At 35.8% G+C, this 23,072-nt stretch overlaps 1 protein-coding gene across 2 annotated transcripts; it reads left to right on the top strand.

Annotated features, from left to right (window-relative positions):
- The first annotated feature begins 2,295 nt into the window (after positions 1 to 2,295).
- LOC129278283 (ZP domain-containing protein-like) lies at positions 2,296 to 19,494 on the top strand. 2 transcript variants are annotated; one of them, XM_064110400.1, is made up of 10 exons: positions 2,296 to 2,324; positions 3,620 to 3,997; positions 8,949 to 8,990; positions 10,326 to 10,385; positions 11,238 to 11,285; positions 11,708 to 11,886; positions 12,878 to 13,278; positions 14,768 to 14,864; positions 16,303 to 16,474; positions 17,751 to 19,494. In XM_064110400.1, the coding sequence occupies exons 2-10, from the start codon at positions 3,931 to 3,933 to the stop codon at positions 17,909 to 17,911; spliced, it is 1,227 nt and encodes a 408-aa protein (XP_063966470.1). In that variant the 5' UTR covers positions 2,296 to 2,324; positions 3,620 to 3,930; the 3' UTR covers positions 17,912 to 19,494. The 2 variants fall into 2 exon arrangements, with proteins under 2 accessions (XP_063966470.1, XP_063966469.1); XM_064110399.1 differs by having other exon boundaries at positions 2,319 to 2,534.
- Positions 19,495 to 23,072: the final 3,578 nt, after the last annotated feature.

Below are 23,072 nucleotides of genomic sequence, written 5' to 3'. Positions count from 1 at the left end.
CCAAATATACATGTATATATGACACGGTGCAACATTTTGGTTTTCATGAGAGTAGACAGCGCGTTATATTGACATTGCATCCTGTGACTCTATGACCCTTACTCTTAAGTTTGTTTTACAGAACTTTGTATACCTCTTTGCTAAAATTATGGGGACCCGAAAATGTACAAAGTTCTATCAAATTTGTACGCATTTTTTTTGTTATTTTTCAAAGATATGATTGTGAAGAAAAGAGGTTTATTTATTATTCCAAAGCAGTAGTGAATGAAGTGAGCTCCATGCCTGCTGTCAAAATGAATCTTTCCTGTTTGATATTTCTAAAACAATTGGCTTAAACCACAACTTTGGACCAGAATTGCAATTAAACCCGAGTTCAGAATTTGGCCTTTATGTGAAGATTGAAACCCGATCGAAATCATAACTAGCAAACAACAGATAAAGCAAAACGAAGCAAAAGAAATCACGTAATCGGTCTCTTACAAATCACACTTCAAGTTTCTCAGTGTGTAAAATATAAAACAAATTAAAGAAAACAATGCATATTCTTTTGCATTATTTATACGAAAAGGCCTCTACAATAATTTTTGTCAGATAAAGTATGTCAAAGCTGATGATTGCACAGAATTGAAATAGGCGAAAGTTGAAATTTCACAACCAAATGAGAAAAGAGAATACACAATTTGAAACGAATCAAACGATTACAGTGCAACATCGTTTTATTGTGGTAATAACATAAAAACAAATGGGGGCAGTATGACATTTGAGAAGAATAAACGATAGCACACCAGACAGTAGAAGTCAAGGTAGTAAAAGTAGAAGTAGTATCTGTATTATGAATAGTAGCAGTAGTAGTAAGAGTAGTAGAAGTAGTAGTAGTAGGAGTAGTAGTAGCAGTAATAGTTACAGTAGTAGTAGTATTAGTAGTAGTAGTAGTTGTTGTTGTTGTTGTAGTACTAGTAGTAAAAGACGTTATCGTCATTGTTTCATTGAAAAGTAGTAGCAACAGGTAATTCAATATAGTAGCAGCGGTAACAAAAGAAGTATTATTAGGATGAGGAGGAGAAGTAGTACTAGAAGTAGTAGTAATGGTAGTAATTGTAGTAGTAGTAGTAATAGTAGTAGTACTACTACTACTAGTAGTAGTAGTAGCATTAGTAGTAGTAGTAATTGTAGTAGTAATAGTAGTAGTAGTAGTAGTAGTAGTAGTAGTAGTAGTAGTAGTAGTAGTGGTAGTGATAGTGGTGGTGGTGGTGGTGGTAGCAGCAGCAGCAGTAGTAGTAGTAGTAGTAATTGTTGTCGCCGTTGTAGTAGTAGTAGAGTAGTAGTAGTAGTAGTAGTAGGAGTAGTAGTAGTAATAGTAGTAATAGTAGTATTAGTAGTAGTAGTAGTAGTAGTAGTAGTACTAGTAGTGTAGTAGTATAAGTAGTAGTAGTGTAGTAGTATAAGTAGTCGTAGTAGTATAGTAGTAGTAGTAGTAGTAGTAGTAGTAGTAGTAGTAGTAGTAGTAGTAGTAGTAATAATAGTAATAGTAGTAGTAGTAGTAGTAGTAATAGTAGTAATAGTAGTAGTAGTAGAAGTAGCAAGATCCTGGTTGCGGTAGTAGTGCTAATGGTAGAAAGGCATTTCGCATGCATTCCAGCAGTGTATGGCAATAAGGAAAGTTGTGTCCAATCGTGACCTGGCAAAACAAACTTGTGAATGAATACCGAACAAATAACAAACAAAAAAATTGATTAGATTAGTATTGTTTTTTTACTTATTTACACAGAATAAACAAAACGATATTATTTTGTTTTGTTTATTCTGTGTAAATAAGTAAAAAAGCAAAAATAATCTAATCAAAATTATCTTTGTTATAAAGATAATAAAGACAATAACATAATAATTTATTGTATCATTGTTCTTATTATCCTTATTTTCAAGCTGACCGGTATCATCACGTAAACATCCTTTATCTTTATTTTTTCATAATTTCCATTAATTTTGCTGACGTTTGCTTGGTGCATTGAACTCACTTCTGGATTTCGTTTTATTTGATTTAGGCAGCCAACAAGACGCTTATTGTTTTGGCTTGATGATTATGTAAATACTTGGAGATTAGATATAACGTCATAGACGGATATTTAGTATTGAAGCTTATTTAATCGCCAAATAGCACTCGAGATAAAACAAAATATGTGAGATAATATTTCGATAATACAAACCTAAGTACGTGCCTACATGTATGTATCCCAATCCGCTTTTTGAAGAATTAAGATGAGATAAAAAAAAAAAAAACAATGAATGATCCCCTTCTGAGTAAATTTTTTTTTTTATACAGGAAGGTGAAATATAGAATTGCTGAATAATCGTTCATTTAGACCTATTTTGCCCAATTTTGAAGAGGAAAGAGTGGACAATGCTGCAATATGTGACAATATTGGCCTTATTGCAACCATCATTGAATTGGAGAACTTAATTTGGTGTTAACAAGGGAAATAAACAAACTAAACTGCACACTGACAATGCCACTGATGTTTTTGCTTTATATTTAGGTAACCTCAAATCTATTTGGTTTTATGTCAGTCAAAATAGTAATAGTAGAAGAAGTAGTGTGATAAAAAAAAAGTAGAGCATTGCAATTAGAAATAGTAGTGATAGTGGTGGTTGTAGTAGTAGAAGTAGTAGTAGTAGTAGTAGTAGTAGTAGTAGTAGTAGGAGTAGTAGTAGTAGTAGTAGTAGTAGTAATAGTAGTAGTAGAAGAAGTAGTAGTAGTAGTAGTAGTAGTAGTAGTAGTAGGAGGAGTAGTAGTAGTAGTAGAAGTAGTAGTAGTAGTAGTAGTAGTAGTAGGAGGAGTAGTAGTAGTAGTAGTAGTAGTAGGAGTAGTAGTAGTAGTAGTAGTAGTAGTAGTAGTAGTAGTAGTAGTAGTAGTAGTAGTGTTAAAGGAGTATTGCTTTCTTACATGCTTACTACTACTACTACTACTACTACTACTACTACTACCCCTACTACCACCACCATCACCATTATTATTTTTATCTTAGCCCATTGTATATCGTCATACTCATTAGAAGAAGAAGCAGTAGTTGTAGTATAGTAGTACATGTAGTAAAGTAGTATACTACTTACTACTACTGCTACTACTACTGCTACTACTGCTGCTGCTGCTGCTACTACTACTACTACTAGCTACTACTACTACTACTACTACTACTACTACTGGTAGTAGTAGTAGTACTACTACTACTACTAGTACTACTACTACTACCTACCTACCTACTTTTTGCAAACGTCAAGTTGTATGAACTATACTGGATAATCCGAATGAAAATACACCTTGATCAGTTAGAAACACGAACATTCCATTGTAAATGGCCCGAGTCTGTAATTAATATGAGTATTTTCGAGAAAAAAAACATGTATGCCTACATTTCGGATTCATTAAGACAGTGCTGTAAACAAAGGGCATTGGTTCGAACAATAGCTCTTTTTATCATCAACTGGTTAGAATTATCTGGCAGCCATTCAAGAGAGGGGGTGAGAATAATCGGAAGGCTTTCATGAATAAGTTTTAAAAAAATTATAAAAAAATAATCAATAATTTACCTTATTGATTTTAATGATACATTGGAAACGGTAGTCCAATGCAGTTCCTACAACTTCATGCCGGGACTTCATGATTAGCTGAGCATGCGCGAATCTCGAGTCCCTCATTGGTTGAACCTGTCTTGGATAACGAAATCCTTCCGCGAACATGAAGTTGCTGAGAACGCCATGGAGATGTTACGATCTCAAATCTGTGATAAAAATCGAAGTTTGTAATACAAGCCTTCATAGACGTTAACAGTTCTTGGCATAAGACGATCTGTTGAATGGACAGGAAATAGTGGAAGCTGGTCATTTCAAACATTTGTTAGAATAGAAGAGTTCAACATATTGTCAAGAAAGACCATGGCAAAGGCAATCTTGATCAGCCTTCTGCTGGCTGTAACTGTCGGAAATTCTCTAGCAGGCAATGGTAAGATGTTTTTAATTCCTTCATTAATGAACCCCCAAAATACACGGTTTTGAAGATTGATATCGTATGCGTGATGAATAACAAAATTTAAATTATTTCGTAGGGGAGATCGGGGACAATTGTAACACGGGGCAAACGTAACAGAGGTTCCCATTGCTAGCAGAAACAAGCTACAAACTTTTACAAAGATAAGCTTTTTACAGAGCATGCGCATTTCATCGTGTAAGCAAATATACCAGTTCGCGAAACTTTCTACAGCAAAATAATAGGGTTTTTTAGTAGGAAAGTAATATCTCACATTACATAATGTAATGTTGCTGCTACCCTGTGTGGCGTTCAACAATTAAAGGGATAGAGCCTCGCTGCACAGCGGCTGCCGGGCCCACGATCAATTGGGCAAAACAAATTTTCGGAGTATTTCATTTCTGGTGTCTATTTCGAACAATAAAATATGGATTTTAAGATTTTAGATTTTTTAAGATAATGTTTGTCTTCTGGAAAAATATAATAATAATAATAATAATAATCCGTTTTTATATAGCGCTTAATACATCGGAACGACGTGTCTAAGCGCTTTACAGATATATTATTACCCCGGTCATCGGATTCAATCAGTCATTCCCGCACACAATGTGTGCACATCCTCCACTCCCTTGGGAGTATTCCAGTCAGTCGCTGGTGAGGCGCACACAGTACTGGACAAGCTACAATGACTTTCACATCCTACCGGGTACCCATTTAGCACCTGGGTCGAGAGTGGCAAAGTGTGGATTAACGCCTTGCCAAAGGACGCCAGACCGCGGTGGGATTCGAACACACGACCCTCTGTTTACAAGGCGAGAGTCAGAACCACTACACCACGGCTCCTCCACATATGTAAAAATATGTAATTTAAGCAATAGGTGTCATTTTTATATGTTTAGAAAGTATGATCTTAGGCCTGGATTTGAATAAAATTTCAACGACGAATACAGATGCTACGTTTGATAGGAAAAAAAATATTTCCAAATGTGGCCACCCTCCTCGGGGGCAGATGTAACACCGTGATACAATTGCCCCTTTCACTTTGTAAACTGTTAAAAATAATACTCAGAAAATAGGAAAATAGAATTGCATAACTTGAGATGAATCTGTCGATCATTTTGTTTGTTTGCAAGGAAAAGGTATAGCCTTCAAGGCTATCATATATACTAAGCTTAGAAATAAGGTCTACATAACTTTTAACGTATATCTTGTCAAATTTGTTTTGTTGTAATCGGTAATACAAAATGTGATTTGGTTTTTTTTTTCTAATAAGGTTTGCGTATTACTTGTTTAATAGTAATACGAACCTATAGTGTTTTCATGTGTTAGTCTGTTTTTCGTAATCTTTATCACTCTACTAGAAAATAATAAGTTAAAGACACGATGAGAGTGTACTACTATTATAGGTTCATCCAATGTCAAAATCGTAAATCTGAGTAGGCCTATCTAGGCTAATTGGAAATAAAAGCACAGCACAGAGTAGCCTCATCAATAAGCTAAAACATGAAAACGTTTTGTCAATCATAATGTTTTGTTTACAAGGAAAATGGAAACCTTTTCTATAAGCTCAGACATGAAAATAATAACTTTGAACATATCTATTCAATAGATATGGATAAATCAATGAAATTAAACTATCAGCGAAAGGCTGAATTACCATAATTTTTACACGATACAATTTCAGTATAATACAAAAAGGTAATAAAAATGCCTTATACCATATGTCGGGCATTTATATGTATTTCTATTGCCTAGTAAATTAAAGGGAGTAAAGAGGAACATGTCTTTGGAACAAAATATCTGAAAAAAAACAGTTATTCCAGATTCGATAGGTTTGTTAACAAGGTAAAGAAATATCATTATTATGTCCGAAAGAGTGGCATATTTTTTAGACAAAGCTGTCATTTCCTAATCTTTAAGAAATAATATAACTTTCTTCGGAAAAGAATACATTAAAGTTAAAAAGCACAATGTGTTTCACCACAGTCGTCTATTTAAAGATATGCTGGGTACAGTGGCGTAACTACGGGGGGGGGGCATGGGGGGCACGTGCCCCCCCCCCAATCGGCTGACCAAAAAAAAAAAACGGGGAAAAGGAGAAAAAGAGGGAGAAAGGAAGAGGAACGTAGTGGCAAAGAAGAAATTATTATTCATTATATATAATTGTATATTGTATTATAATCATGTTATGTTATATTACATAGGAAACATTTTTATCATAACTTTATGAAACATAATTTGCTCAGGGTCCATGTCTTCATTGTTCCTGGTGCTCGCATTGTCTGTTTAAAGAGATATAAACCTGTTGTTCGAAAACTTCCCGATTTCAAGTCAATATATATACACCAAATATATTATTGTTTTATGTAGTGATATATGCTTCTTTTTCATGACTACTTAAAGTGATTGCCCCATGTTAAGGTCTTAATATAAAACATTTCCTGTCCGTGATTACGATCGCTTCAGTGGATTGGTGAGATATGTCTGCTCTCCATGAATTCCTAAAATCAGTCCTTGAAATGTCCCCTTTTCTGATCTGAATATCCAAAATTTTCAGCTCGCGCTTCGCGCTCGCATCATTTGGTTAGTGAAATACGTATGGTCTTAGTGAATTCCTACAAACAAGCCTTAGACTGCCCCGCTTCAGGTCTGAATTATCTAAATTTTCAGCTCGCGCTTCGCGCTCGCAATATTTGATTAGTGAGATGCGTATGATAATCATGATAACATTGACTACAAAAAGTGCTTCATGTGTTCAGATGTAATTCTAACAAAATCAGTAAGCGCTTGGCACTCGCATTACATGACTATGGTGAGATATGTATACTATTCCTAAAATATAGTCCTTAAGATCTCCCTGTTTGGGATCAATATATACAAAAATTTCGGCTCGCGCTTTGCGCTCGCATTGTTTAGCATGACAGGTACGTATCATGATTACAAAAATTCGATTATAAAGTCCTTTTTTAGGTCTGAATATCAAAAATTTTCAGCTCGCGCTTCGCGCTCGCATTATTTGATTGCTGAGATGCGTATGTTATTCATGATTACAATGACTGCAAGTGCTTCCTTAAAATGTCTCTATTAGGTCAGTATACCTGACAACTTAGCGCGCTTCGCGCGATCACTATATAAGTGACTCAAAAATTTTGCTGGTGCCCCGCCAATGCCGTGACCCACGGTACGCCACCGGTTGGGTAGGTACCTATCATTCAAAGCCACAACAACCTTTAAACAACCGGCCAAAACGTTTCCCATAATAATAGCTCGAAAATAAAATGTAAGTGCGTCAACCATTGTCATGATTGTATGGAGCTAATGTTGTTTAAAGTTAAATATTAAAATTGTTGCATCTGATGTCAAGTGCATAAACTTTGAAAAAGAAAAACAAAATGTTACAGTTTCATGTGTTACAATTTCCCCAAAGGTGTGTTAAAATTACCCCGTGCTGTGGGGCAATTGTAACAGTTGACCTCTCGTTTTTAAATGAACATAGCTTCTAAATGAATTGTTTTACTTAATCCAAACCTATTTATATGTCAAGCCAAGATATGCATCTTTCGTTTTATATAGGTTTGAGCATGTAATTGGCTTTAATATAAGTGATAATTCAAATTTAGTAATTTTTGTTACACTTGTCCTCGGGCTCCCCTACCCCCACAGTTGAAATTTAAGCATTAAATCATTAATTAGATGATTAATGGGTTTATTTTGTCAGCTGCTCACTGATGAGATGGTTGGTTGATAAATTACATTAAGTTTGTTAGAAAATATAGTGTGTAATTTAGGGTGCAATATTTGTCAGTTATAGGGGCATTTTAAGAGACCAGCAACGTTTAAAGAAGGGGATACACTGTATAGATTAAACCATGGCCCAGGGGGTTTATTTATTTTTTTGTAAATGTCAGTGTCATAGCATTTGCGTATCTTCATTTTACATTTTTTTTACATAAGGTGAATATGAAATGATATTTAATAATTGTATCATTTTTCATTCCCCGTTTACTAAAAAAAAAAACTAACAGTTTGCTCCATGGTAAAGCATCAATAATATCGTGAGTTTAAGTCATAGATAGAAATTCATTTTAAATTTCTAAAAACCAATCTCGGTAAAAATGATTAGTAAACAATAAAAAAATCGCAATAGCCGTTTATCGATTAGATAAATAATTGTTCCAATTTCTTGTTATGGTTTGTTTTCGATCAAGAAAATTAGAATTCGCTGTTCCAAGAAGATAAAGTGGGCTACTCCACGTTGAAAAAAGTGATATGATTTCAAATCATCAAAATTGGATAGAATAAAATAACATTATGACTAAGTTTGTGAAACAGTTCTTTGCATTTCTTCATGAATACGCAAAGGGCGAGCTGATGAAGTCATATCTCCTTATTCTTTTGTATTTTATTAAAATGTTTTTCTCCAAGAATCCAAAAATGAAAATGACATTCACTGCTTTGTCGTGTAAGGTCATTACTGATGACACCCATTTGTTTTACAAGAAAAAAAAAGTCGTATACACAATGCAAGAAAGCATGAAATAATTGTGATTAATTTATGTCATGAAAGAAGAAAAGAAGAGAGCGGGAACATGAGAACGTCAGCACATTCACGAAGGCATGCACATAATCGTTTTCACAAAATATTGCTTAACTTTAAAATTCAATAAGTGTTATTATACAATGTATTTTTATGAAATTCTCAGCGTCTTACTCATTCTATGAATATTATGATTTTGTAATAATGTCGCGGTATAGGAGATGGTGTCACTGTCGCCAAATCGAAGAGAATCAGTGAGATAAAACAACGTTATGTACAAGTAAATGTTCATACTTTATCTAGTCCCGCAAAAGATTGTGCAGGTATATCGCATCCTTTTTTATTGTGTTAGACCATTCATTTGTTTTTATTTTTGTCTTCAACATTCAGATGCTAACATTAATTGGTACTACTCGTCAATGTGGCCTTTAAGTAAGTACAATTATCTATTTCACAATACCATGAATACCATACAAGACTAAAAACTTTAACAATTTGAGATAAAAAAAAAATATATATTTATTGACTACTAGTATATTTTTGAGAAACTTGGCATAAGATGCTAGTGAACGTACAAGTCCACAGCGACCTGGGCCGGTTGCAGAAAGAGTTGCGATCAAACGCAACTCAAAAAATTTTGCGCCACTTGATTTTCAGCCAATGAAGCACCCGTATTCGGGACTTGCGCTTGATATTTTGGCTTGCGTTTAAACGCAACTCTTTCTGCAACAGGTCCCCAGAAGATGAGCAGAATGTTTACAACACAAATTGGTCAATTAATGTGGTCATTATTATCTGCTCGGTTTGGGAAAAAATTCTGGCCAACAGTGGTTGCCCAACGAAATTAACTCAAAGGGTTTGTCATGATACTCATATTCAAAATTTTGAACTGATGTTCGTTAATTGATGACTTTCACCATCACGTCTGTAGAAGATCCTTATAAGATACATGTATGTACTATGTATCGGTCAAACGCTGTTAGATTGTTAAATTGTTTAATACAGATATTCTTCAACCATGCAGTATAAACACACGTATATATATGTATATATATACATATATATATATATATATAGAAAATAGTCTGCTTCGGCATAAGGAATAAAATAATCACAAAAGGTTTAGTAAATGCCGTAGAAATAAAATCGTAGATTTTAAAAGGAGCATAGCTCTCAAAATAAATGAATAAATGAAATAAATGAAATGAAATGAAAAATGTGTATATATATGTGTATATATGTGTATATATATGTATATATGTATATATACATATACAAAATATACAAAATATACATATACAAAATATATATACAAAATGTGTATATATATATATATATATATATATATATACACACACATATATATATATATATATATATATATACACACACACATATATATATATATATATATATATATATATGCACACTGCAAAAACACCGGTGTTGATTTAACACCAGCTCAGAATATATATGTCCACACCAGAGAAGTATTGAAACAACACCAATTTGGAATCAAACCGATGCTGTTTTAATACTAATACCTATCTGGTGTTAGACCAAAAGGAAACTGGTGTTGTTTAACACTTCTCTGGTGTGCACATATATAGATTCCGGGCTGGTGTTAAATCAACACCGGAGTTTTTGCAGTGCAGGAGGAGTATAGAGATTTACAGAGGTGAATAATCAAACTTCGTTTCCAATCGCGAATTGAAGATTTTCTGTGATAGTTTCCGCCTAAGTAACTTTCGGTAAATTATGTTTCAGGTACAACTGACGACATGACGACAATACCACCCACGAGTCCCCCTTCCCCAACCATCGGGAGTAAGTATTTTTTCTTAATAATAGATCTTGCTTGATTTTCTCATTTAATTTATATGACAAGTCAACCACAACCAAAGCTTTTTTGAAGGGAAAGAGAAAATTCAAACATTCATAACACTGATAATGTCATCAAAATCGGATGTAAAATGTGAAAGTTATAACATAAAAGTTTCGCTTAATTTCACAAAACAGTTATATTCACTTCCTGGACAGTATGTAATTAAGGGGACTGATGACATCATCCACTCACTATTTCTTTTGTATTTTTATTATATGAAATATGAAATATTTTGGTTTTCTCGTCATTGTCATATAAAACAAAGATTCATTCCTCCATGAACACATTCCTCCATGAACACGTGGAGTTCCATTATTTTAACATTTTGTGGTTCAAGCAAGGAGATCCTAATTGTCAAATTCGTAAAAATTGAAATGTTGTGTAATTCAAACAATAAAATACAAAATAAATAGTGAGTGAGTGTCATCATCGACTCTCTCTCTCTCTCCTTTGCATATCACTGAGTTGAGCATAGAACTGTTTTTTGAAAAATAAGCGAAACTTAAAATTGTCATAACTTTCTTATTTTACATGCGATTTTTGATAAAGTTTTCAGCATTATTCATGATTGATTTTTTCTCTATTTATTTTAATCAACCTTTGGGGGTGGACTTGACCTTTAAAGTATAGTGTACTTAATATGATTTGTTTCATTCTCTGACCATGCGCTTTTGGTAATTAATGGATTGGTAAGATTTTATTATGATTGTTACCATCATTATTATTATTATTATCATTATTCCTGCTGTTGATGTTGTTATTTTATACCTACTTATTTTTTGTTTCCCATACAGTCAGCACCACAAGACACATTCCACCCGCAGGTACAACTATTGCACCAGGTATGATGTCCGAAATTTTATCATTCTTTATCAATATTCGTCATTATATTACACGATAATTTGAACTGTTTCAAAGGCCTTGGATTCTGCTTATATCAATATTTTTTTTTAAAGATTGCGTCTGGTTCCATTGATAGGCCCTACTCCACTTACGTTTGTTCCGCGACCATCGTAGTATATGACCGTAAGGTATTCGCATCCTACGATCGCATCTTACGATCTCACTACGATGGCATACGAAGTTTGTACGATTTTTTTTGCTCGTATAAATGTCATGAAATCATCAGAAATATGGAGTGCGGTAGCGTTTGCGCGAATATATTGTGGCATTATTCTCGGGACTACCGGCAAGTTTCCTTTCTGAATCGTAAACTCCCGACTGATTTTCACGTACAAGCGCTTACTAATGTCTTCATCCACAGGAGCTTCTGTCACCTGTGGCAGTATGAGCATGACCGCCATTCTCGATAGAACCCTCTTGGAGAACAACGGGGACGCTGTCGATGTCCACTTCGAAGATCAGAGTTGCACCGGCTACGACTACAGTGGCTCACAAATCGCTGTCACGACCAGATATGATGAGTGCGATACACAGAGCGAGGTAAACTTTTACACTTTTACAGTTCAGATCGAATCCCGGGGTGGGGTGGATGGGTAGGGGGCGGGGGCGAACTGACATTACAAGGCAGGCACCATGCTCTAAATGTGGAGAAGCCGCGGCCGAGTGGTCTAAGGTGCCTGACTAGCCGCTCTTTCACACGGTAAAATAAAACTCGTAATTTGAATGATGATTCCAGTGAAAAATAAGGCTATTAACGAATTTTTAGCACATGTGAAACCTATGCTATGCCCGTGAGCAATTAAGACATTAATCTTTTATCCTTTCCATTCAAATAAATGGAAAGGTTATTAGCATTCGTGGTACTATGAGTGCACTTGTAAAAAAAGTCCAGATCGAGCCTCCATCTTTCGATCTCAGAGCGTCCCAGAGCCCGAGTGCATGCATTTTGACATGACTTTTCCACACCCTAAATCGTTGTCGTCAGCGTTGCTCTATAAAGATGCATTTTGACATGACTTTTCCATACCCTAAATCGTTGTCGTCATCGTCTTAAAGTACATTCCTTTTATTCCGGATTTTGGCAATTCTGTTCGTCTTTTTACTTGGAATTTGCAATTTCGGGAACACTCAAAATCAATGGATTATTCTTTGAAAATCTGGTCACCTACAACTTGCAAGATATATCTCGGCAGTGACTACCCCATCCTTAGGGTATTAGAGTTGAAGATTATAGATTCCATGATTGTTAATCAATCTTACGCAGCGATTTTGAAAGTGTCCGGCGGCATGATGATATTGTACATGATCATCGAAAAAGGGCAGGTGTGTGTGTGTGGGGGGGGGGGGGGAAGGGGGCTTCAGTCCCATCCCCCCCCCCTCTCACGGGTCAGAGGCCCCTGGATTAAAGGGGCCTGGTACCCAAGTCTAAGGTAGCAATGAAGCCAAAATCAATACCGAAATGCTGAATAACCATTCAATCTCATTTTCACAATCAATTTTGCTGGTCATTTCTTATTGATTATTCATACAGCAAACTGATACTGTCATCAAATATTCCAATGTCGTGACGTACTTCAAACCGACCGGTGAAAACGGTTCGCTGATCACCCGAGACTTCCGGTTGAAGATCCCGGTCATCTGCGAGATCAACCGTCACAGTCTGCTTGGCAGTAACTTCAAGCCCAAGCTTGGCATCGTGAGTTTCACCGAGGTGGGTTACGGTAACTTCTCGCTCAATCTCGGTCGCTACGCCGATGAGCATTTCACCGCGCCTCCACCCGACCTCGACGCGCAGGTGTATCTGGGAGAACCGCTGTACTTTGGAGTAAAACTGAATGCCTCTACCGAGCTGACTCTGTTGATCGATCGCTGCTGGGCAACGCCTGATGTCTTCCCGATGAACCCAACCAAATATATCTTCATTAGAGACGGGTAAGTAACTAAGTTCGAGGTCAACAATTTTCTTTAATTTCGTACATTATGGTTGCTTTTTAATATGAAAATGACACGAATTTCTTAGAATTTTTGCGCTCTCAAAGCAAACGTACCATTGTGTGTGTGTGTGTGTCCGAGCACCTTGTTCTGATTTTTGTGTGACAGGAGTGGGTTCATACCTGCCAAATATCTTTGCAAAGATCAGAAAATAAGACTATTATAAAGGTCACGGCACCCCTTACGATTGGTGTGCGACCCGATTTTAGGAATAAAACGTAGTAGAATTTCGTGCTAACATTGAGACATGGCATCTCTTGCTGTGTAGCGTTCTAAATCATGGCACGATTACCTATGTTCAAATCTGTCCATGACACTGTTATGATCCTTATTAGAATAAAAGCGAATTTAATATCTCGTCGTAATGACGTAATAGCAATCGTACGATTGGCTACGATATGAACCTAATTTTGCCTTTACTCCAAACTAAAGACTTGCAATCATCCAACAAAATTGCCATTCTTTCTGTTAATTTGAACCTCAAATAAAAAATACATTTCATTCAATAAATTATTTTCAGAAAATGAGCAAAATGCGATTTTTTCTAAAATCAGATCGTGGACCGATCCTAAGATGTACGGTGGCCTTAGCACTAAAAATATCACTAAAATCGGAAGTGAAATTAGAAAGTTGTGCCATTTCTAAGTTTCTCTCATTTCCACGAAACAGTCATTTACACAACACAGTGAAGTGCTATTGAGAAAGTCAGAATGAGAGTAGAGGTTATTACTGCAATATTTCAACATGTTCTGGGACGAAAAAAAATCAAAGTAAATCATACTTCATAAATGCAAAAGAAATAGTGAGTGAGCGACATCGTCGCTTACCTCATTTGCGTACACTGTAAAAAATATTGGGCAAAATTTTTACCAGCACGAGGGTAATTATGTGTCCACCCAATTTGGGGCAGTATTTTACCCAATGCGGGAAGCATATTGTCCAGTAAGGTTAAAAATAAGCAGCAATTACTTTAGAATGAGCAAATTTTCATCACACTGGATAATAAAAATGCCCAAAAGAAATGCCCAACGTTGGCTGGATACATAATTACCCACATGGAGCATTTTTACCCAATATTTTTAAGAGTGTACCGATGTGTATATAACTGTTTTTAAATAATTAAGTGAAAAGTGAAATTAAGTGAAAACTTTAAGCATAAAAAAAAGTGTCATATCTTTCTTTTTTGACATCCGATTTTGATGAAATTTTCAGCAGCAGGCCTGCGCGACCTTTCTCTTTCCTCATCGACTTTTTGTGAGGGTTGACTGTCACCTTAAATATTTGACCAAGGAGAAAACAGTTCGAAATTAAAAAAGGGTGGATACAGGATACCGCACAACTAATATCATCTTTATCTTTATCATTAATTTTGAATTTATCATCGTCATTATATAATTTTGGGCGTTTTCATTTTCTTACATCCGCACAGATGTGGACTTGATGCTACCGTTGCATTTTACGAAGAAGAAGCCTCGTTAAAAGGATTCTCTATCGACGCCTTTGCTTTCATTGGTGAATACCCCGAGGTAAGGGGAGTGGTGATCGTGGAATGATAAAATAAATTTGGAGCAGGACGACAGAGCGCCCCCTTGATGATTTCCCATGCAATAAATTTATATTGCTTTAAGGGAGGAATAGAATTGGAATAAGGAAACTTAATAGCAGTAGAAAGAGAGAGAGTCTGGTCTGTGTGACTATATATACCTTTCAGGCTCAAAATGTGCAAGAATCGTAGCAGGAAAGAACTACTTTGGAAAATTAGGCCCTTTGTATGCATAACATTGTCCCACAGTGTGTTCACAGTATGGGACACAGTGTGAAATCACCTTCACACTGCAAAATTTGAGCATTCCAACAGTGTGAATCACATACACAGTCGATCATGCGAATACGCCGTGAACAGTCACACTGTCGACTGTCGAGGCGTCCACATCTTCGCACAATTTGAAGATTTTAATAGTGACTGTGAATAATATTTTCACATAGTCCACATATGAACACACTGTGATCAAACTGTGTGACACTATTCATTCCTGTTGGGTGTTTCATAAAGCTGTTCGTAAGATGCGAACGACTGATGGTGATCCTTTCAAAGTCTTACGAGCTAACAATCACCAATGAACATTTAATGGTGAATATCATTTACCACAGAAAAGGATCACCAGCCGTTCTTCAAGTCACTCTTATATACTTACAAACAACTTTATGAAACGGCCCCCAGCAAGGAAAGCCCGAATAAATTGATACGATATAATTTGATCTTTGTAGTGTTTGTTGCATTTTTCATACACATCAGTCTTTTCCTATCATGAATCTGACAAACCTGTAAAATCGCATTAAAAAAATAAATTGGGCAAGGTGGTTCAGCGGTAGACCTGAACCGGCCTCTTGCCGGGAGGTCGTGGATTCGATCCCAGGCCGAGTCATACCAAAGACTTTTAAAAAACGGGACCTTCTGCCTTCTTGCTAGGCGCTTAACATTTAGACAAGGGTAATGACATAGAGGGTCCGCTGGGAGAATGGTTCTTAAGAGCTGAAGTGGCTACCCTTCGGAAATAAGAATTGCTATCACTATTATGAAATCCTGATACTCCCAATGATAAAAAGACGCTACACTGAATTTGCTGTGACAGAGGCGGATCAAGGATTTTCCAAGGGGGGGGGGGGGATTATGTACAGGAAAAATTTGACCAGCAAAAAGAAACCCCACAAACAGAAACAAAAAAGGTTTTAACTACAAAATGGAGGTAATTTTGTTCCAGGGGAAAAAATGAAAAAGCTAAAAAAAATAACAAAGTCCTCACATTCGTATGCGTAATGCATACAATATTCCCCTAAATTTGTTGTGTGCCTCTCAAAGGGGGAAGGGAGGGGCATGGGCGGATGTGCCCCTACCTCGATCCGCCATTGTGCTGTAATACCCTAACGAGAACTCTTTCTATCATATTTTATTTGTGCGTAAAGGTCTACCTTCACTGTGACATCCTTGTTTGCGAAGACAATGACCCCTCGTCCCGATGCTCACAGGGATGTGTGTCCAGGGCAAGACGTGCAGCCGGCGAGTCTCGGGGTTCGAGCTCCCAACCACACACCATTTCCAACGGTCCAACGTCTAGTCAACATGCCGGGTCCATTGGTGAGTTTTTTACTCTATACTATAAACAAAAAATGCTTAAAATGTTTAGTACTTTTTAAGCCTGTCATTTTAACAGCTATTCAAACTTCATTTTTAAACAACTTGTCAATAGTTTAAACAACCTGTTTAAAAGTCTTTTTAAGTTGTTACAGTGATGGACTTAAAGAATGTGCCAAAAATTTAAACAGCGTTTCTATAGTGATATAAGCCAGGGGACTCATTATAACTGCAAAGAATTTCTTTTATTTTTGTAATATCTGTTTTATATTACTTTTTTTATTTCAAAGTTCATTCAATTCATTCACAATGATGGACAACCGATAAAATACAAATGACGTCAAGTTATAACAACGACAGATCAAACAACAAGTAGAAAGCACACCATGCACCAAGACTTGAAATTGATTATCATTTTCTCTCGGTTTTACACATTTTCTGGGGAAAAAACGTCGGATGGAGGGGTTGCTCATTCAAGCCACCCGGGTCCGCATCTCCTGTGTTGATACAAAAAAATGCATATCGCATTAAAATGCCCTGAAAATAGAATGGCTTGATTGCTCCTGCATGGGCCTAAGAGCCTTACCGGGAAAAAAAATTAGCTGCCGGCAATTAAACCACAGACTTACATCTTATTAGCACCATGGAGCGATTACAAAAATAGCTCCATGGTAGAACCTCTGATGCCTTAGTAGACCCAGACGTAGACCCGTAATTTGATGGACCTCCAGTGTTTTGGTAAAATAGCGCCATCATTGTTTCCAAATTGTTGAATGTCGATTTTTGTTGTTTATATATCTACGTAGATGGTATAAGTCATATTCACCAGAGGCGTCGATCCAGGTTGGGGGGGGGGTGGTTGAGAGGGGTAGGGGCGATTGCCTCTATATAAATTTGGCAACTGGAAATAAAATATGCGATGCAAATATAATGCTTAAATTGCATTGGAAATTACTGTAAAACCATTGAACTTGGTATAAAAATACTACAAATTGTAATTGTTCACAATTCTGTATTGTAATTTGGCGCGAAAATTTGGGGCAATTTCTTCACGTTTGCCCCCTATCCAAAACACGGATCGAGGCCCCTGATATTCAACATCACTCTTCCCAGTATCTCGAAAGGTTTAACACAAGATAGGCCCATAGACACACCATAACTTGGAGAAAAAAAGGTCATTAAAATAATTTTCTGAGTATATATTACACTGTTTATATCATGCAAACCTTTAAGAATAATAATATTCTTCTCTCTCTCTCTTTCTCTCTCTCTCTCTCAGACACATCATGGTTGGCTAATCCAGTCAATATGATGCTGGTGGCGGCCGCTGGATTCTTCATTACCATGGTTGCCATGGTAACCGTGAGAAAGTTGAGATCACGCGGCAAACCATCCAAAGGATACAGCCGTCTGGAGACAGAAGGCGAAAACGAAGCTTAAGAAATGGGAAGAAATTTAGAAGAAAAATCATGCAGACGATGAAAGGAAAAGATCTTCAGCAATATAGCAAGAATGATGAAATGCCAGATATTTCTGCCACGCAGCTCTCCTGTTTTAACATGCTTTAATATCGTTCAGCTTTCATGCAATTTATTTTAATAAGGGCAAATTGTGAATTAATTTGTATTTGCAGTATCAACCAGACGTTACACGTGCTTCTTTCCTTTTTATGACTACTTCTTTTTATATTTGATTTGTTTCTCTTCTTCACTACCCTTATGCTATTTTTCGAGGTTATCAGTCGTTCGTACTGTCTGCAAAATGCCGCATTTTGCACAGTTAGATTACGGTGAAACCGTTATTTCCCTCCCAATTTTGTACGCGAAATAACGTAAAATTTAAGGAAGACCCAATTGGACAGTGAAAATACCGTAAAACCCCCGAAACCTTAAAAGTTACGGCCTGTGAAAAGTAGCGGATCATGTTGCCTGAAATTCAACCTATTTGTTTTAATGGTGAATTCCTGGCAACTTTGCAAAGAAACTTTTATGGTTTACCGTGATAAGAAATAGGGCCTTTTCCGTAATTTTACCATGTAATATGGTCTTTTGTACATTTTACGATGTTTTCATTACAAAATTGGGCTAGAAAAAGTTTTTCCTTAAAACACGGGATTTTTTTACAGTGCAGATTGTTTATGGTTACAGTTGTAGAATGTATTCTCTCTTCCCCTGATGCCAGCCAACCACGGATGTCTTAATGGGGGTGGGGGGGCGACTTTAGATGACGATTTTTTTTTTTTAAGTTGCATAATCCATACCTATAATTTTTAAAAGCTCTAGTTCTTTTTTCGTCCTCTTTCGCCCTTTTTTTTCTCTATCGCCCCCCCCCCCTTTAACACTTCTTCAAATATTATATGGAAAGACCGCCCCCACTCCGTGTACCACCACCCCTGTCACCCAACTGATGCGCTCCTTTGACTGTTACAAAACTGCATTGTATAATGGCTGAATGAAAAAAATGAAACAATTATGATATCATTTAATAACAGTGGGGATGTGACATCAGTCCACCTAATGAATACTCATGAAGACGTGCATATAACCGTTTTCGCAATATATTGCTACACTTTAAAATTCAATAACTTTTTTGTTATTTGTTATCACATTTTGATGAAATTTTCAACATTTCGCTCTGTGAATTTTTCTCTCTTTAGATAAAAATATTTTCAGCCCGGAGCATCCCTTTAAGAATATTATATAATCCCGGTTGATAATTACTCCGGATATAAAGTTACTAGACAACTTGGGTGTCCCCACTTAGACAAATTGAACAAACAAAAAAAAATATTTCTGCATGTAATTTTGGATTGATCTTTTCAAATTCTTTTGAAATAGAAGTGTGCACTGTTGATATTTCTTTAAGATATTTTTAGTTTTGCTTCGTTTTGTAGAATAGGCCTATATTACAAGCACTATAATCATTTTATTGTGTGTGACTGCAATGTTGAAATTGTATTTTGTAAAAATAAAAAGAAAGAAACACAATTACGATGTGATATTAAATTTTAAAGAAAAAGAGTAGACCTACTGTAGTTTGTTTGTTTTCTTTCGGGTAATTATGTTTGCTTCATGAACCTAACCACTATTTCTACTACGAATACTACTACTATGGTCACAATGATAATGATAAAGATGAATCATGATGATCATAGTAACTGTCATGATAATTATGACATTAACTATTATTGCTACCACTATCATCAATATAATTGTTGTTTTGATAATAATAATAATGATGATAATGTTAGTTATAAAAGTAATAATATTAGTAGAAGTACATAATTAGTAAAACAATTATCTGAAGAACTGTGGAAAGTTTTAACAGCAAACATAATTTATTATTCAGCAGGGTTGCCAATGTAAAACAGTATTTTCAATTAGATGTCGTCCTTAGGCTTAGATTAGAGTAAAACACAGTTTTGCAGTCATAATTAATAATATATTACGTATATGTTATTTTTTGTATATTATTATTTGCATAACCACACCACTTAAACTGTATTTTCACACAATTAGTGTAATAATATTGAACAAGATGTTGAGTTATTTGTTAAATTGCAGGGCGCCTTTGGAAAGGATGCAGTTTTTCATAATTGAACAGGCCTACCCTTCAAGTAAAAAATAAAGAAAATAAATGAATAAATATTCTGTAGGGAATTAAGGGCCAATTTTATTTACAGAAAGATATGAAACAGATAATATTTGACCATTTATTACAGGGACCGCGGAAATGAGAGGGGGCTACAAAAAAAAACCTCGAAAATTAATTGCGATTTGATGCATCTCTAGACCCCTCATATTGTCAATGACAATCAATCTTCTTTTCCCTCTATACAAACCCTCTAATTCCTTTACTATTCTCTCTCTATTCAGCCCCCACTCTGTTTCACTATACCCTCTTACTCTCTCGGACACAAAACGTATTCATAAGCATAACGGATACAGCGGACAAAATTTTGGGGTGGCTCCATTCGTTTTCATCCGCTCCAGACAATGGACAAAATGGGCGAACAATCAAATCACAGTGCACTCTAAAAAAATATTGGGTAAAAGTGCCCCATGAGGGTAATTATGTGTCCAACCAACATTGGGCATTTCTTTGGGGTATTTTTCTTGATCCAGTGTGATGAAAATTTTGCCCATTCTAAAGTAATGGCTGCTTATTTTTTTAACCTTACTGGACTATATGCTTTCCGCATTGGGTAAAATACTGCCCAAAATTGGTTGGACACATAATTACCATCGTGGTGGTAAAAATTTTACCCAATATTTTTTACAGTAAGGGCAGATGTCAGATGGATATATACAGGGGCCGCGGAAACCGTGTACAAAAAACGTAAACAATTACCATAGGTTTGTGATTTTTTGCATGGTCAGCCCCCCCCCCCCACTTTGAAAACCGTTCCGCGGCCCCTGATATAGGGTATGAAAAACGTACGCAGAGAGTACACAGCGGATACATAACATTTTACATCCTATCTGCATCCGTAAGTCCAGTGGGACCAAGCCTTTACTACCTATTCCCTCTTTTTTTCTCATGCTCTCTTAATATCTAGCTCTCTCCATTTCTCGCTAACTTCTGTCTAGCGACATTTATTCTTTTTCTTTCCTTCCCTTCCCATAATCCTCCTCGTATCTCTTTCTTTCTGTCCCATTTTGACGACAATAAAATATCCAATACTAGCGGTTGAAGTTATATATGATTTTATTATATCCGAATTATTCCGTTGAAACTATCGTTCTTTTTCTATTAATGTTTGCGATTCAAATACAAATAATAGACCTATTTAGAGTAAAAACAGTCTCCCATTAATATGCAGTAGGAAAGAGACCATAATTATGGCCCCATTGCATGGAGTAAATATTGTGGTAATTTTATCACGTAATGGTAATTACCATGGTAAAAAATCTGGACAGCTAGTCAAACTCAAGTAATGGAATATGCCAACAGATACGTTTAGGCAAGGAGTCCTACAGAAGAAAAAAATGAAGAAAAGATGGATGACTTTAAACATGCATATACTTTTTTTCACATCAGAAGTAAACTTGAATTTATTTCCCAACAAAATAACGGAGTAATTTGGAGCAAGAATCTACTCGACAATGAATTACAAACAAAGTTTAAAATGAGATGTTTTCGTCATTAATACTGTCAAAGGAAGTAGGAGTCAAAAGATATTTGATGCTTACTAGCAGTCAGAGTAAACACATTTTTAGGTTTTTTTATAGAAGTGGTACCAACGGGGTTTTTTTTAAGATAAACTTCGTTTTTGTGCACTTCACCGATTAAATGATTGAGTGGAAAAGTAGTAGCAACGACAGTAGATGTAGAATTAGTAGTAGTAGTAGTAGTAGTAGTAGAGTAAAAGTGGTTAGATTGGCGGTAGTGATAGTGGAACACAATGGTGGATGAAAAAAATTATATTACAATAGTAGCAATATTACTATAGTAAAGGTATTATCAATAGTAGTAGTTGTGGTAATATTTGCAGTTTTATAATCTAAAGAATATTACTATTGTTGATCTTCGTTTTATTATTATTATTGGTAGTCGTAGTAGTAGTAGTAGAAGAAGAAGTAGTAGAAGTAATAGTAGTATAGCAGTAGTAGTAGTAGTAGTAGTAGAAGTAGTAATGATATTTGAAAACTTTCGACAAAGTCTATTTTATTAGCAATTATAGTAACTGCCAGACATCTGTGATTGTCAGTCAATTAAGATTAAGGAAAATTGTCAGATGATGCACTGATTAAATGCCGTGTATGTGAGTAGATTTTCAAAGCGTGCGCATGCGCTAGCTAATTATTCTGATGTGGCGCCCTCATTGATACGATATGAAACAATGCAAATTCAAGTTAACCAAAGATATGACACGGTGCAACAAAACGTTTTCCATGAGAGTAGACATGCAGCGCAAATTTAATTTCATGTGTTTCATTGACAACGCATCATGTGGAGTCTATGGCCCGTATTCTGAAATCTGATTTAGTTTTGACCAAGGTCTTTGGTCTTACCCTTTGCTAAAATTATGGGAAGCCAACAATAAATATTGTTTGGTTCTTTTTCAATGCTTTACCGATGAAGAAAACTAGTTTACTTACATGTATATCATTCCCAAGTAGATATGAATGAAGTGAGCACCATGCGTGCTGTCAAATTGAATCTTTCCTGTTTGATATTTCTATTAACGATTGAGTGTTCATAGTTAAACCACACACAGAAAAAAACTGTGGTGTTAACCGATGTACATAGAGGACCACACCAGTTATTTTACACCGGTGTTAGATTTACAGTGTTAGTTTAACACATATAGGTGTCATTACAACACCTTTGGATGTTACATGTACACTCTTTGGTGTTGTGTTCAATCTCTAGGGTGTAATTTTAACACCTCAGGGTGTGGTCCTCTATTAACACAACTGGTGTCAGTTTTTTAACACCACAGTTTTTACAGTGCAACTTTAGACCAGAATTTGAATTAAACCCGAGTTCAGAATATGGGCCTATGTGTCATTATCTTACGAAAACCCGAGCGAAATCATACCTAGCAACAAACAGATAGAACAAAAGGAAACAAAAAAGTCACGTGATTCGTCTCTTA

The sequence above is a fragment of the Lytechinus pictus genome, chromosome 15 (genome assembly GCF_037042905.1).
Source record: "Lytechinus pictus isolate F3 Inbred chromosome 15, Lp3.0, whole genome shotgun sequence".
Taxonomy (NCBI): domain Eukaryota; kingdom Metazoa; phylum Echinodermata; class Echinoidea; order Temnopleuroida; family Toxopneustidae; genus Lytechinus; species Lytechinus pictus.
The sequence above is the reverse complement of the archived record's forward strand: the minus strand, read 5'-3'. Positions and strand labels throughout refer to the sequence as shown.